Source organism: Branchiostoma belcheri, unplaced genomic scaffold (assembly GCF_001625305.1).
Source record: "Branchiostoma belcheri isolate BF01 breed outbred unplaced genomic scaffold, Haploidv18h27 scaffold32, whole genome shotgun sequence".
Lineage (NCBI taxonomy): Eukaryota > Metazoa > Chordata > Leptocardii > Amphioxiformes > Branchiostomatidae > Branchiostoma > Branchiostoma belcheri.
In genome coordinates, this window is record NW_017803932.1 from 2,413,163 (window position 1) to 2,428,315 (window position 15,153).

General features: G+C 44.2%; 3 protein-coding genes across 3 annotated transcripts; all 3 read left to right on the forward strand.

Moving 5' to 3' along the window:
- Positions 1-228: 228 nt before the first annotated feature.
- On the forward strand, positions 229-5,506 carry LOC109475037 (phospholipase D3-like). Its single transcript, XM_019775579.1, has 8 exons — positions 229-480; positions 969-1,152; positions 1,655-1,912; positions 2,318-2,518; positions 3,538-3,680; positions 4,024-4,195; positions 4,481-4,583; positions 4,937-5,506. Exons 1-8 carry the CDS (start codon positions 260-262, stop codon positions 5,113-5,115), a joined length of 1,461 nt encoding a protein of 486 aa, XP_019631138.1. The 5' UTR covers positions 229-259; the 3' UTR covers positions 5,116-5,506.
- Positions 5,507-6,193: 687 nt separating this feature from the next.
- LOC109475036 lies at positions 6,194-10,020 on the forward strand. Its single transcript, XM_019775578.1, has 3 exons — positions 6,194-7,265; positions 8,368-8,760; positions 9,242-10,020. Exons 1-3 carry the CDS (start codon positions 6,773-6,775, stop codon positions 10,018-10,020), a joined length of 1,665 nt encoding a protein of 554 aa, XP_019631137.1. The 5' UTR covers positions 6,194-6,772.
- Positions 10,021-11,025: 1,005 nt separating this feature from the next.
- LOC109475016 (phospholipase D3-like) lies at positions 11,026-14,928 on the forward strand. The gene is made up of 8 exons (XM_019775545.1): positions 11,026-11,349; positions 12,039-12,225; positions 12,405-12,659; positions 12,882-13,052; positions 13,614-13,750; positions 13,908-14,070; positions 14,275-14,365; positions 14,633-14,928. The coding sequence occupies exons 1-8, from the start codon at positions 11,042-11,044 to the stop codon at positions 14,800-14,802; spliced, it is 1,482 nt and encodes a 493-aa protein (XP_019631104.1). The 5' UTR covers positions 11,026-11,041; the 3' UTR covers positions 14,803-14,928.
- Positions 14,929-15,153: the final 225 nt, after the last annotated feature.

The window sequence follows — 15,153 nt, forward strand, 5'->3', positions numbered from 1 at the left end:
GGTAATATTATGTTGGTTTTACTACTGAATACATTCATAAGTTCATAAGTAATCTGTCCTTCAATATGAGCTTAATATGTTATATGTTAATGGGAAGTGAAATTAATATTCATCCTCTTGGCATAAAGGACAATAATCTTTAGTGACTCAGATATGTTATAATAATGACCTTTTTCTGTCATCAAACAAATTAGAATGTGAACTAATTCTAAGATATTTGCAGCCACTTCACCGTGGAAAGAGCGGCACAAAGAAACCTATGGAGTCTGAGGAAGACGACAGACCTATGGAGACCACACCCCTGAATAACAGTGATGGCTGCCAGGTTCACGTGAGGAAGAAGGCGGTCCCCTTCCACAGAAACCCTGCTACATGCCTGATGACGCTGGGCCTGTTAGCTGGAGCTGTTGTCCTTGCCTCCATAGTGGCTATTTATTCATGGAACACAGACAACCAGCCTATCTGTAATGACCCCTGCAAGTATGTCACTTAGACTGTAAAAGTGTTAGTTAGCTTCATGTTCTGAGGTAATGTTTTCAGTGTGTGTTTGCTTGTGTCTTTGTTTTAGTAAGTATTTGAATGCAATTTGAGTTGCAGGAAACAAGTGGGTAGATTTTTTGTGATTAAAATCACAAATTATTTTTAAGGTCACAACAAGCTCTCAGGCTGCCTAGTTTCTGTCCTAGGTCCGTTGACAGACCTGATCTGTAAAATTTGTTGTGCCAATAAATTCACAAAAAAACTACTGATAACTGTACTATGTACAGTACACTTCCGCATATTATATTGGCCAGAAAAATTGTATTGAGGTCTGACGCATCCCAACTTTTGGGGCATTATAATATAAGTTTTGATAGCTATGAAGATTGTTCTATAATTCAGCCATGCAACCAGTATAACCAGTACAGTATTAGCTAATACAAGATGATATCAAAGTTGATAAAACCTTTGACCTCCCTTTCCTCCAGACTTACACTTGTAGAAAGCATTCCATGGAACCTGACGTATGCAGCAGGCTCACCCGCCCACCCATCCACCTACAGTGCCTGGATGGGGCTGGTACAGAAGGCACAACAGTCCATAGACATTGCCTCTTTTTACTGGACACTCCAGGGAGAAGATCTCCCTGCTTATGATGAATCAGCAAATGAGGTGGGTACCATGGCCATAGCCATGCACCTCCCTTCTGTCCTTTAGTTGTGAGACAGGCAGCTGGAGTTCAAGAGCTGATGTGTTACTTACACCAAAGGGCTATACTGATACAGATACAGAAGAGCAACAATTATTGTTTTATTTGTGACATGATGGTAGGGGTTTGTTTGTTTGCCCATTTGTTATTTGAATATAGTAGAGCCACAGAAAGTCAGGGAGAATGGTGTAACCATAGACTGACAGGAAGGTCAAATTGGAAGTCATGCTATGGGTTGGAGACTGGGAGGAAGTGAATTACAAAGCTTACCTCATTTTCTGTCTTCAGTTTCCTGCTGTAAAATCAGCTGTTGCCTTATGGAAGCCAGTGGGGAAATACATAATACCAAGTACAGAATCTTCCAGAAATTCACAATAATTTACACAACAAATTCACAACAACTCAAAATACTGAGATCTTTTATTCTTGGTTGAATTTCTAAAACATGCCTTTTTCAATATGCAGGGCCAAGAATTTTACGATGAGCTGCTGCGGGTTGGTCAAGGCGGGAACGTGAAGATCAGGATCGCCCAGGACATCCATGATGGAATATTTCAGAACGACACGGCCTTCCTCGCCAAGACGGGGGCTGCCGAGGTCAGGTCGCTCAACTTCAGCAGGTTCTACCCCTGGGGAGGGGTGCTGCACACCAAGATGATCACCGTGGACGGGAGGCACTTCTACGTGGGGAGTGCAAACATGGACTGGAGGTCCTTGACTCAGGTGAGGAGCTCGACACATGTAGACCAGTTAAGTTTTAACCTTCAGGCTGCTAAGGTAGCCATTTGGTACCAATTTTGTATTGGTTTTGGGGTTTAGGTAGCAGGGACATTGTTAAATAGAACATCTCGTCCTCGTGGTATATGATTTTTAAAAAGTTTTCTGAAGAATACTTTAAGTTAGTTTAGATTTTTAAAAACTACCATCATGATAATGATATTAACTTTTTCCTTACATTGCACATATTGTAGATAACATGCTGTGGTATGAGAAATACAATGTCATAGGACAATGCACAATAATTACACTTGCAATGGGACTTTTTCCTGTGACAATAGCATCAGATTTCATCAATATTCCTATCTGCCATGCCTGTTTGTACATTTGTTTGTTTGTTTGTTTTACCAGGTGAAGGAGTTGGGAGCAGTAATTGAGGACTGTCCCTGTCTGGCTCAGGATGTCGGCAAGCTCTTCTCTGTCTACTGGGACCTGGGCAAGCCTGGCGCTGAACTGCCATCCTCATGGCCGGCTGCGTACCAGACTAACTACAACCTACAAACCCCAGTACAGGTGGCATTCAACGGGACCAACACCAACACGTTCTTATCAGTAGGTTGAAGATTACAACTCTTAACTCATACAGTGGTCAACAGCTGTTAATACATGTAGTAGTTACCACATACAGCACGGATGTCAGATTGTTTTGCCTGAAATACCTGAAAAGTTAGCCAAATTTCAATGTTTCTTTGGGACATTAATCACTAATCATGTGACTTACTTGACTTAGTCCTCTTCGCCCGTCCTAGAGCACAGGGCTTCAGTGAAAGCTCTCCACCTCCCTCGGTCCCTTGCGATCTTCTTCACCTCTTGCCATGAGGTGTTGGCTGCTGTTAGGTCCTTCCTGACACCTCGCTTCCAGGACAACCGCGGTCTTCCCCTCTTCCGTCTCCCTTGGGGGTCCCAGTCAAGGGCAGTTCTAGTGATGGATTCTGGGGGTTTTCTAAGCGTGTGTCCTATCCATCTCCATTTACGCCTTCTGATGGTCATCTCCACTCTTTCTTGGCCTACTATCTCCAGAAGGTCTCGGTTACTGACCTTCCTGGGCCACCAGATCCCGAGTATATAGCGGAGCCTCGCGTTGATGAAGGTCTGGAGTTCACTAATCATGTACTTTAGTTCAAATAAATCCGTCAGAAGGATCATGAGTTACAGGTGCGAACACACAAATGCAACTCCAAACTGAACCTCCGTGCATACGGAGCTGTGTTCTAGCCAGTCTGAAATTTTTCCTGTCATCTTAATTTTGTTTGACAAACATTATGTCAATCCTAGGAGGGGTGCTGGTGCATGTGCTGGTGCATGCTGGTGCGAATTTTGAAATCTTGACCCTAAGAAACACTATTTCCTGCATTTTGAGTGGTACATTTTGTTGGTAGACTAAGCTTAACTTAATGATATACTAAGTAGTATTCTTTATCTAATATTTACCTTTACACGCCAAATTTTATCCATAAAAGATTACGGTTTTTCTCTGTCATAAGCGGCAAACTTCCGTCGAATGATGAAAAGACAAATTCTGGCTAGAACACTGACCCTCCTTCACTGTCCCACCTGTTGTTGCTGTGCAGAGTGCTCCCCCAGAGTTCTGTCCCAAAGGGAGGACCACTGATGTTGACGCCATCGTGGGCGTGATCCGATCAGCGCAGAAGTTTGTGTACATCGCAGTGATGGACTACGCTGCAACCACTCTGTACCGGTATAACAACAACATGTGAGTTAATCTTCATTACATACTTCATTACAATAGAGATAGAGATAGATGGATAGATAAATAGATAGTGCATACATACATACATGATTTACATAGTATTACATACATACATACATTGCAGTAGTTTGATGGAGAGTTCAAAATTAGATTGTTTGAAATACATTGTATAATCCAGCCTAATATGTTGAAATTATGGATCCTATGGTAGCATTTGATGCAATCACAAGGCCTGTTTTTTTTACACTTGTCCACTTCATTGATTCTCTGAAAAAACAAAAAAAACAAGAACCAACAAGTCAAATTGATGTGACCTTGGGAAATGTTTGTCCCTGTCTGTTGTCAGTTACTGGCCTGTTATCGATGATGAGCTGAGGAGAGCTGCGTTTGACCGCCATGTTGAGGTCCGACTGATGGCATCCAAATGGAACCACACCACGCCGGTCAGCTTCCGCTACCTCTGGTCCCTCCAGGACCTGAACTTCACTTCAAAGGACCTCAGTATTAGTGTATCCGTCGTAAGTCCAGTCACACTTGGCAGTGTATTTATATGATATAACACTCGTATCAACATGAGTTGCGGATGTTCTTTCAGTGCCCTTTTAGAGGTCATAACAGAAAATATTTTGACTGCAATTAACCTACTCCCTGCTCCTTATAACCTGGTAACTAAATATAGTCTAATAGATTGGCTATTTCAGTGTGTTAAAGGTTAATGACTTTATAGGTTAAAGGTTAGTGTATCTTCTGCAGACCCATTGTTTCTGTATAATATCCTGATCCTGATGTCTTTTGTGTTGCAGAAACTTTTTGAGGTTCCAGACTATCCTGATGTGGAAAAGCAGTTTGAGTATACTAGGGTCAACCACAACAAATACATGGTCACTGACCAAGTAGCATACATAGGTGAGACACTGCAAGAGGAATTGTTACCTCAGTGTATCGAGGTATAATTGTGTGTGTGTGTGTCTGTCTGTCTGTGTGTGTGTGTGTGTGTGTGTGTGTGTGTGTGTGTGTGTGTGTCTGTGTGTGCATGTGTTCATATGGTTAAAAGACAGCACATGGGTTGGGGAAATTCTCTAACCATGGACCATTAACGGTCACACAATAATCCAGATAGAGAGTGTGTATGAGTGAATTGTATTGAATCATTCTAGATATAAGGAATCGAATGTAGAATACACTTCTTTCTTTACTGCTGTTCTACATGTGTTCACATTCTGGTATACGTAGTAAAACACGTGGTACTCTGTCTCCAGGCACGTCCAACTGGTCAGCTGACTACTTCATCAACACAGGCGGCATCGGACTGGTCGTCAACCAGACGTCAGGGCAGCTGGGGAAGAACAGCGTGCAGGAACAGCTGAAAGCTGTGTTTGAGAGAGACTGGAACTCTCCATATGCCTTCAGCCTGGATCACTACTCCCAGGAGAGATGAAAGAAGCCACTTAATGCTGCAATATTCAGAAGTGTGACCCATCTTTTATGTCATGTAGGATTTCTGGTAACATTTCTGTTAATGTTAAGTAAATTTGTCAGCAGTCGTTGTGAACGCTGTGTTATATATATTTCCAAGAGTTTTTGGAATCTCAGATATCTTGTAATAATCATTTAAATTTGATATGTTGGGTGCTTACAATGTTTTGAAGATTTAAAGATATTGTTGCTATGCCTATGAAACAAAATTGTGTGTGTTGAGATTATCAAATTTGTATCCTGTATTAATGTGACAGTGCATGAACGAGGTCTTCTTTTTCCTAATCAGAGAAAATTTAGCAGCTATTCTAAGGTCCCAGTGTACATGTTTTTGTTATGCTGCCAAGATATTTTCCTAAGGGTATAGAATTTTCTTCTTACACAACCAGTAAGGTTCTCACCTGCTTACGTTTCGATGTCTATCAGACACCTTCCTCAGAGCTTCTGACTGGAGTTCTGCAACTCGCCGCTATTTAACGTCAAAGTAGGTGGCGCTTTTGCGGCGAGAATGCAATCCCAAACGTGGCTGAGCTTGTATCCCCCCTCGTCCCGGTTCATCACTGGGGTAGACTTCCTTATCCAGACTGCTTCTTTAATCCAACGGATTCTTCTGTTGTCCTCCCTATCTATGACCCTGGCTCCCTCCCAGTCTATCACACAATTGTTTCTGGCAACATGGTCTGTGACTGCCGATTTCTTCTCTTCTTTTTGTGCTTGTTGTTTCTGGGAGCGTGTATATCTTACGGTTTCACTGTTGTCTGCCTCTTTTCTGTGTTCTTCCAGTCTTTTGCCAAAGGTCCTGCCAGTTTCTCCAATATCCAAGCTCAGCCACGTTTGGGATTGCATTCTCGCCGCAAAAGCGCCACCTACTTTGACGTTAAATAGCGGCGAGTTGCAGAACTCCAGTCAGAAGCTCTGAGGAAGGTGTCTGATAGACATCGAAACGTAAGCAGGTGAGAACCTTACTGGTTGTGTAAGAAGAAAATTCTATACCCTAAGTATCTTCCAACCTGATGAAATTATTTACGGAAGATATTTTCCTAATTTTTAGATAAGATTACTGCACATGTAGATGGGATGAAGAAAACAGGTACATGTATGTCTCACCCCTGCATAATGTACAATGAGTAGCAATTAAACATCAAATAAGCTATGTAATAAACGATAGTTTGCACATTGTTTGGCTTCCTTGATACAGAATGCGTTTTCTCAACATACACAGGTATGTGTGAATTGAAATGCTGTAGTATGCACAAAACCTGGCCCATCTGTGAAATAAATATGAACTTGTCAAAATGATGAACCACTGATTTACAGCATTAAATTATGGTTATCGCAGTAATAAAACATTGATATCAACCTTCAATATATGTCCTCCTAGATCCCAACGATTTCGGCAAGCAACAAACAAGATATAGGCGTTTTTCGGGGGTCACTTAAGGTCAAGAATATATGTTCTATAGAATATATGTTCCACGGAGCGATCGCGATTGTCGGGGATGTTCCAGAACAGCACCCACGCTGTAGCACAGCAACCAAACACAACGCCACTGTTCACCGAGGATATGCACGTATCTCTCGAGCTCCGCGTTTTGTCAAGGTGAATTTCCCATGAAAAGATGGGTTTTCTCGACAGGACGGCGTCAGCGTTCCTTTCAGTGGTACACGTGCTGTCATTGCTCAGACCTGGCAGTAAGAGCCAGAGCGGCGGGATAAAACTCAACGTAACTGTCCACGAGGGCAAAGTTGGTCGCCAGAGCCAGGGCAAGTACCTAGTCACAATACGACATGGCAAGAACAAGGTGCAGACCGCTAAGAAAAAGTCGGATGCACTGATCTGGGAGTATTCTACAGAGTTTGTCGGGTCGCCAACAGACCAACTGGTTCTGAAACTCCGTAAGGCGAAGCGCTGCAAGGACACCACAGTCGGTGAGCTCTCCATAGATGTTGCAGCCGCACTAGAGTCAGTGGACGGTTTACCGCAGAAGTGGTGGTACATCATGGACCGACCCAACAAAGGCGGGCGGAGGAAAGAGGAAGTGTTCTTACAGGCGTCCGTTACTCTCGAAGGCACGGAGGGGAAAAGTCAGCCTACACAGAACCAAGCCCAAGGTAAGAAGTGTCTGTTTCTGTCTCTATATAGGATGAATTTGTATGTTAAGCCTTTATGGCCTTATAAGATACTTTTCTTGATAAGGTGAACATCAGGCTTTTCTCGAACCAGAGGGGAAGGATATATATGAAAATGACTTCTCAATGGACGTTTTTGAAGGAAAGAAATTAAAAGCATTTGAGTCTATTTTATCCTGTTTAAATGTCTTGCTGAAGTGACACTAGTTTACACACAGCATTGTAAACTTCTATTCAGTCTCAGTGACCAAGCCTTCCGAGAATACCGTTGAGGTATCAGCGAGAGACGGACCAGCGCAGAATCACCAGGTCAAGGCGGTGGCAGTTTCCCTGGAAAAAGAGCCGGTCGCACACCCAGACAACAGCGCTGCGGACAGCAGTCCACCATCCGTCACCGGCGACATCGCAGACGTCAAACAAGAATCTTCAGACACAGCCTTAACTCAAGACACAGCGGACAAGTTTGGTGTCAACGAAGACATGGGCGTCGAGAGTGAGCTACCAAAGGGTCGAGGTACATGTAGAAGGAGTCGACCGTGTCGTATTTTCTTTTTGGACAGGATTGGTAATTAGAAATTTTTAAAAATATCCAAAGTCTTTCCTTTCACTTACATCTAACATGCCTCGTTCTGTTCGCTTGTTTTCCATCGCAGACTCTTCAGACTCAGCTTCAACTCCAGACAAAGCGGACAAGTTTGGTGTCAACGAAGACATGGACGTCCCGCCAAACGACGCGCACCGTTCCTCTCGTCACACGGACGTCATGCTCCTTCACGTGTCCGGTGCTGCCGACAATCAGGAGAGGGAGATGGAGAGTGAGATACCAAAGGGTCAAGGTAAGAGGAGTCTGGTTTTCTTTCTGCATATCTTCATGGTGTCTAAAGTTTATTTTCACTTCCATCTGACTTGCCTTACTCGTTTCCTTTTCCGCCTTTTGCAAGTATTTATCAACCCACTCCAGAAAGAAAAGCTCCTAAGTATTTCAACCAGTGGGAACATTCAAACATAGAAAGCCTGTTTAAAACGACACTAGTTTACAGACACTAGTTTACATACAGCATTATATTCTTCTATTCAGTATCAGTGACTAAGGCTCCCGAGGAGACCGTTGAGGTATCAGCGCAAGGGGAGCCAGAAACTCTGTCGGAGCTGCAGGCGGTGGCAGTTTCCCTGGAAAAAGACCCGGTCGCACACCCAGACAACAGCGCTGCGGACAGCAGTCCACCATCCGTCACCGGCGACATCGCAGACGTCAAACAAGACTCTTCAGACACAGAGTCAGACACAGCCTCAACTTCGGACGAAGTCGTCTCAACTTCAGACACAGCGGACAAGTTTGGTGCCGACGAAGACATGGACGTCCCGCCAAACGACACGCACCGTTCCTCTCGTCACACGGACGTCACGCTCCTTCACGTGTCCGGTGCTGCCGACAATCAGGAGAGGGAGATCGAGAGTGAGATACCAAAGGGTCAAGGTAAGAGGAGTCGGGTTTTCTTTCTGCACATTATTGGTATCTCATGTTTCTTTTCACTTACATCTGACTTGCCGTTTCTTTTGCCATTTATCAACCCACTCCAGAAAGACAAGTGCCTAAATCGATGAAATCAGTTTTGTTTCGATTGCGTAGATCTAGACATGGGCAGAAAAATGAGCAACAAATCATCTCATTTTTTTGCTCGCAGTTTAAGTCACAGAGTTTATCTAACGGCATAGTGAGCCCTCCTTCATTTCTCACACTCTTAGTCTGTACTGACCCTTAGCTAATTCTCAACCAGTGGGATCTATCAAACAGAGAGACGCGTTTTAGCAAGTCTGTCAGAAAGTCTGTTTCCTTTAAATCCAGTAGATGAAAGTCATAAGAATGACATACACAGTATAATTTTACTATAGATATAGAGTCGAAGAACGGACGTCTGTTAAGGCAGCTTTATAGAATGTGCGTTTATCCTATTCAGACCCATTCAAGACCTCCAAGAGGACAGTCAAGACGGAGCTGCCAGAGAAAGCAGAACCGGAGAATGGGAAGATCAATGTTTCCCAGGAAACAGAGCCGGGCGCACCATCGGCCGACAGCAGCAAGGACAGCTCACCGCCCTCCGCTGCCGGCGACGCCGCAGACGTCAGCACAGAGTCTTCCACAAGCTCGGCGTTCGGCCTCCCAGCCTCAAACCCAGACAAACGTCCTGCTGCCGGAGAAGGCGATGTCTCAGAGCGCCGCACTCCTTCAGTCGTCCATGGAAAAGAGACGGAAACACCCGACAACATTGTCGCGGATACATGCAGCCAGACGACAACGTCTACTCAAGGAGGAGGATCGTCTCTTACAACAACTACCCCATCGCCCAAACACAAGGACGCAGAAGACCCACAGTATGAAGAGGTGATGTCGTCAGTCGACAACTTGTGGGCAGAGCTCAACTTTGAGAGAGACTATGCGGAAACGCTTCTCGCTCATGCCGAATCCCTTCGAGCCAAACTCACCACCGCCGCCCCGAAAGTTCTCCAGTACCCAGTTCTTAAGAACATTACCGCTGCCGTGCCCGATCGCACATCTTACGAGTTACCGGACACACAAGGACTCAGTCTGGTAGAGCTGCAAGACATCCAGAAGACCCTCACCAAGGCTGTACAAGAAGAGAAGGAACGCGGGAGCTACATCAAGCGCTGGTACTGGGAAGAACTGGTCCGCGTGGCTCTGAAGGAGGCACCTCAAGTATTTGGACCAGAGGACTAATGTTTAAATCTTATACTGCAGTTCTAAAATGCAAGGTTTGAACCAGAGTTTTATCTGACAATGTTATCAGGTAATTAACACATCGCTTTATCATCCAAAACGTCCGTTATGAATCTTTTGATATATTTTTTCAGATGTATTTTTGGTCTGACTTTGAGAACAAATCTACTCCTTGCTGCCAGAGCTGTTCAAAAACTGATTTTGTTTCTGTTAAACGTTCCACTTTCGTTAAGAATCCTCGGCTATGTAGCTGTTTTAGTTGTTACTTCCGGAATATTGGAAGTTTACTTTTTTACATTCAATTATACAACATTCGGTTTGTTTTAGAGAGCCCTTATCTGCGCGTAAGCAGATGTAAAGCAGCATGCACATCACATACATTCCCTCAGTTTCTTAATTTCAAAGGTATTGTCATTCCTTGAGTTTCATTTGAAGTTTTACACAAAGTGCAAGAATAAAATGATAGTTTCCACCCGTACACTTGCATTCTATCACTTGACTGCTGTGATTTTTTTTCTTTTTGAAATTAAATTTTTCTTCTAGGCCAAAGCTTTGCTTCTAGGCCATGTCAATTCATCGACGGGTGGTCAGTTCACGCCGCTGTTTGATCCATTTTTTTAGATATTCGAGTTACAAAGTGACAAGGGCGGTGTGTATATGTGCCTTCCCGATTTGTGGTTTTCATTTAGGAATGTCTGAAAGTATTTGTCCTAAAAACGTTCTTGAAGTCTCGAATGACCCCGAAATTTCTGATGCATAGAGCACTTTGGGTTTGACACAGGAATAACGTGTTTTTAACAGCATTAGTTTTGTCAATCTGCAAAGGATTGTTTAACTCCAAACCAAGCTCTCGGCCCCTTGTGCCGTGCCAGTATTTGTTATTAATATATGACTCATTCATTCCTCGCTTTATTTGCGCACGCACGTCTGAAGGTCACGCAAAAGAGCAAAGTTCATGTGTACTTTTCTAAAAGACAGGTTTGGTCAGTATTGACTATGATTGTTCTGTTCCTTCGACAAAATGCCGGGACGCGATCACAAGAATTCCCTCACCCTGGATGTTGACGCGTGTAGTTACACTTCCGTGGGGCGTTCTTCCATCACCTCCACCCCGGTCAGCCTGGCTAGCGTCGAGAGGACCTGGAACTTCCGCATCAACTACCCGCCTGAGGAGGGCGGGCGCAGGAAACCCGCGACTATCGGCACGGTTATCGTGCTGCTGTTCCTGGTGGTGATGATCACGGTGGCCGTCATGGTGGCGACGGGAGGACAGGACAAGCAGCCGCCGGAGGAGGGGAGCAGGCGATGTCTGTGCGATCAGGGGTGTAGGTGAGGCTGTATATATTTTCCATATGTACTATAGGTAAATCTAGTAAGCGCTATGGACAGAAAAACTGTCGCTGTCAGGTTCAATAACATCTACCCAAAACATGTCCGCCGCCAGGTGCACCAACTCGCAACAAAGTACCAGGGTAACGTAACTTTGGGACACATTTGGACACACCATTTTTATGTAACATTGTGGTTCGTATCAAGTTGTGTCTAGGTTTCCTGTATATTCCTGTTTATCTGCTTGTCTAGGGTTATGTCATTTCCGCGTCACCTGTTCAGAACTCTCCAGTTTCCCATGTATCTGAAGAGGGTGGTTAAACAGGGGCTTAGCGACATCATACATGTTGTTTGACAACAGAAAAAGTTTCTTGCTTTATGCACTTGACTGTTGACTCTTGATACATTTGCCATTCCTTGTTCCCTTAGATGTAACTTAGCGAAGTCAGATATTGTAACATCAGGACAAGAACATTTCCTTCGAAACTTGGCACAGTTAAGAGGTGTCTAAAGTAGCAAATTAATCTAGATAAACCTTTATCGAAGTACACAGTCGACATCTACAATCTCGCTGCAATATTCTGCGCACACTTCTTTCAAATCCTCAACATCTTCCATTTGTGTCTCAAAACTCGGTCGGTTCACGTGTAGACGTGTTAAACCCCTGGGCGTTTTTCTCCTTTTCCCAGCCTTTCCTACGTAGAGACACTCCCTGGCGGCGTGACGTTCCGGCAGAACTCTTCACGTCTGCCGAGGACTTCCGACAGCTGGCTGGAGGTCCTGAGGTCCGCCCAGAGGACGCTAGACATCGTGTCCTCTTCGTGGGGCCTGCTGGCGGGGAGCGACCCCGTTCAAAACGACACGGACGTCACACAGGTCAATGGAAGATTTGAGGAGTTTATTCTAGAGAACGTAACTAGTAATCGTGCCACGATATTTTAAAATTCTCATAATGACGTGCAAAACATAGTCTAGTTAGTATCCCATTTTTTCCCTCCCCGACCAGAATCATACGGAACCATGTCTGTCCTAAATTTGCACTAATTTCTTTTTAGGGCCATCGCCTGTGGCAGGAGCTCATCTCTGCCGGGTCGACCCGCAGCGTCCGGATAAGGATCCTGTATGACGACAGAGTAGCCTCGCCGTCAGAACTCAGCACGTTAGTACGGCGGGGGGTGGCCACGGCCAGGGGGGTCGCTCTGGACAATCTGCTGAAGAAACAAAGTCGTGTCCATGGCAACCTGATTGTGGCGGACGAGAAAACTTTCTACTTGGGAAGCGCCGCCTTTTCCTGGAGATCTTTGTCACAGGTAAGTCTACTCCGCCATCCCCGTTCCTCCGAGTCGTTTTTGTTTTGGGTGGCTGAGCTGTAGGTTTGTGCGTCTGTTTGTCTGGAGAGACTATGTAGACAGCACGTGGGTGGAAAGATTGACAGGCAGAGAGACGGAAGGTTAAAAGATCAGGCATAGTGTTTATTTATATTGGTTATTGCCACAAAATGTTGAAATATTCTATTTCTTTTTTTTTTTAAGAGAAAGAACTTTGGAGTTGTGGTGTCTAACTGCACGTGTTTAGCACGTGACGTGACCCAGGTGTTCTCCAACCTGTGGGAACTTGCGGCTTCAGGAACGCATGTGCAGAGCGTGGCCCGCCCCATGCACCTGTGCCTAAACCAGCAGCACAACGTCACGGCTTCAGTCACGGTTAGTCTTCAAGTTCTTGCAGGCCTGAGTTATTTTTGTTATCAACATACGTGAGAAATTTTAACCAAAATGCATCTTGAAATATGATTATCTACAAGATCCGTGTGACTGCATCCGTCACCAAACAGGTTTTCAGTACCAAGGACAGGCAACGAATTTGCAGTTTTGAAGGGTGGAGATCGGAGGCGTTCTCCGCTCTATGGTTGAACGGTCAATCGACGTTCAAAAGATCAATCCTAACTGTCCGTCATAGCAGCTCAGCCAATGACAGCATGCAGCATAGCGCTTCCGCCAATGGGGGGTGGGTGGTGTGGTGGCAGTACGTCCTCCAAACACCTGCATCATCATGCTTTAGTGTTGTATTTCTACGTTTTGACGGAGATGAGCAGGGTTATGGGATCGGTCTAATAGCTATGCCGTTTGGAGGACGTTTGTTGTCTGAATTATATCTTCCACTATAACGCGTTATAACATTGTCATTGAGCCTGCATAAAAGGCACACATTTGATGTCGATATATGCCGCTCGTAGTGACGTCTATCTGCCCATGACTTGTCCGCAGGTCTCTCCGACTGTGTTGGACCCAGGAAACAACAGTTCAACGCTGGGCGCCGTGCTGAAGGTCATCAACAGCGCGCGGGAGTACCTGGACATATCCGTCAGGGACTACCTGCCTTCTTCACGCACAGACGGCCTTAGGTACTACATGATTGTTGTACGGATGCTTGTAAAGTGCAATGACATATTGAAAATAGTGCGCTTGCATATGTTCAAAATATTGCAACATAGCTAGTAAGATAAGCAGGGGATAAGCAAACTGGAGGCTAATATTGTGTTAATGTTGTCCCCATTTCAGTTACTGGCCGGTACTTCAGGAGGCGTTGAGCAGAGCTACACTATCACGGGCGATACAAGTGCGCCTCCTTGTGAGCGCATGGAAAAACACACCTCCGGACATGTTCGGCTATCTACAATCCCTGTCAAACCTACATGGGCTGGGCGGGGGTCACATTCACGTGGTGCGTGAACAACTCGCGAACTTTTCCTTCAATCGGTTGACCAATGTTTGATGAGTTGTTATTTCCAACACAGTGTAACTTAACAATTTCCACTCTTGACCTTGTAAATAACTTGATCATTTATGTAATTCATATGATTTTGATTCAATCTGTTACTTGACACCAGCGGTTATTTCTGTAAAATGAAAACTTCTTTAATTTCAGAAATTGTTCAACATTACTGGGTCTGATGGCCAAACTCCCAGCGGCCCAAACAATAGCAGATATGTGTATTCTGAAGACAGCATATTTATTGGTAAGCATTATTATGTTTCAACCAGGAATTTGAAGGATCGTGTGTGACTAGATGCATGGAGTCAGCTCAGAAATTGTTTGAGGCCAGGTACTATTGTTTCTTCTTAATATATACTGATATAGATTATGAAAACCCACATTTATACTTCTGGGTACGGAGGTATTGATGTATCTAAATTTTATTAAAGCCATTATAGTCAGAAGGAACTTCTAAACATCTAAACTTAGCTATAGATCTAAACACTTTACTCTTCCCCTCCACTTACAGGGACGTCTGACTGGACCAAGGATGACTTTGAGGATAACATTAGTTTTGGCTTGCTGCTTAATCATACTGCCTTGGGTTTCTATGGTAACACAAAGTACAACAACATCCACCAGCAACTGAAGGCTGTGTTTGAGAGAGACTGGAACTCTGACAGTGCGTACCCACTCTGACAGCTGAATCAGATGTAATGTTACATGTCAGTACAGGCACTGGCAGTGGTGTTGTCTACAAATACTTCACATTCATTCAAATCCCTTTGCAAGTTATTTCACTTTATTTATCTATCTTTATTTGATGTAATGTAATGTGTAAAATCAAGATTCCAAGTATATGTAAAAAGCATAGTATTGAATTTTTTCAATGAAGGTCAAGGAGATATCACTGTACTAAAATTACATCTTTTCTGCCGCAACACCAACCTGTTGGTTACTCTATTACTTCTTGCATGTCAGCCACAGAATATCTAGTATTATACAAAGACAAATTCTAAAGGTACCATTTCTATGCAACAAGTCAGGTGA

What these genes read in the sequence shown, in the direction of transcription:
- LOC109475037 (XM_019775579.1), top strand. Translation starts at nt 260, where the DNA reads ATGGAGTCTGAGGAAGACGACAGACCTATGGAGACCACACCCCTGAAT. An exon ending in ACTGGAGGTCCTTGACTCAG is followed by an intron (nt 1,913 to 2,317) that starts GTGAGGAGCTCG and finishes TTGTTTTACCAG; the next exon opens with GTGAAGGAGTTGGGAGCAGT. An exon ending in ACACCAACACGTTCTTATCA is followed by an intron (nt 2,519 to 3,537) that starts GTAGGTTGAAGA and finishes GTTGCTGTGCAG; the next exon opens with AGTGCTCCCCCAGAGTTCTG.
- LOC109475036 (XM_019775578.1), top strand. Translation starts at nt 6,773, where the DNA reads ATGGGTTTTCTCGACAGGACGGCGTCAGCGTTCCTTTCAGTGGTACAC. An exon ending in TACACAGAACCAAGCCCAAG is followed by an intron (nt 7,266 to 8,367) that starts GTAAGAAGTGTC and finishes ATTCAGTATCAG; the next exon opens with TGACTAAGGCTCCCGAGGAG. An exon ending in TGAGATACCAAAGGGTCAAG is followed by an intron (nt 8,761 to 9,241) that starts GTAAGAGGAGTC and finishes TATCCTATTCAG; the next exon opens with ACCCATTCAAGACCTCCAAG.
- LOC109475016 (XM_019775545.1), top strand. Translation starts at nt 11,042, where the DNA reads ATGCCGGGACGCGATCACAAGAATTCCCTCACCCTGGATGTTGACGCG. An exon ending in GCGGGGGTCACATTCACGTG is followed by an intron (nt 14,071 to 14,274) that starts GTGCGTGAACAA and finishes CTTTAATTTCAG; the next exon opens with AAATTGTTCAACATTACTGG. An exon ending in TGAAGACAGCATATTTATTG is followed by an intron (nt 14,366 to 14,632) that starts GTAAGCATTATT and finishes CTCCACTTACAG; the next exon opens with GGACGTCTGACTGGACCAAG.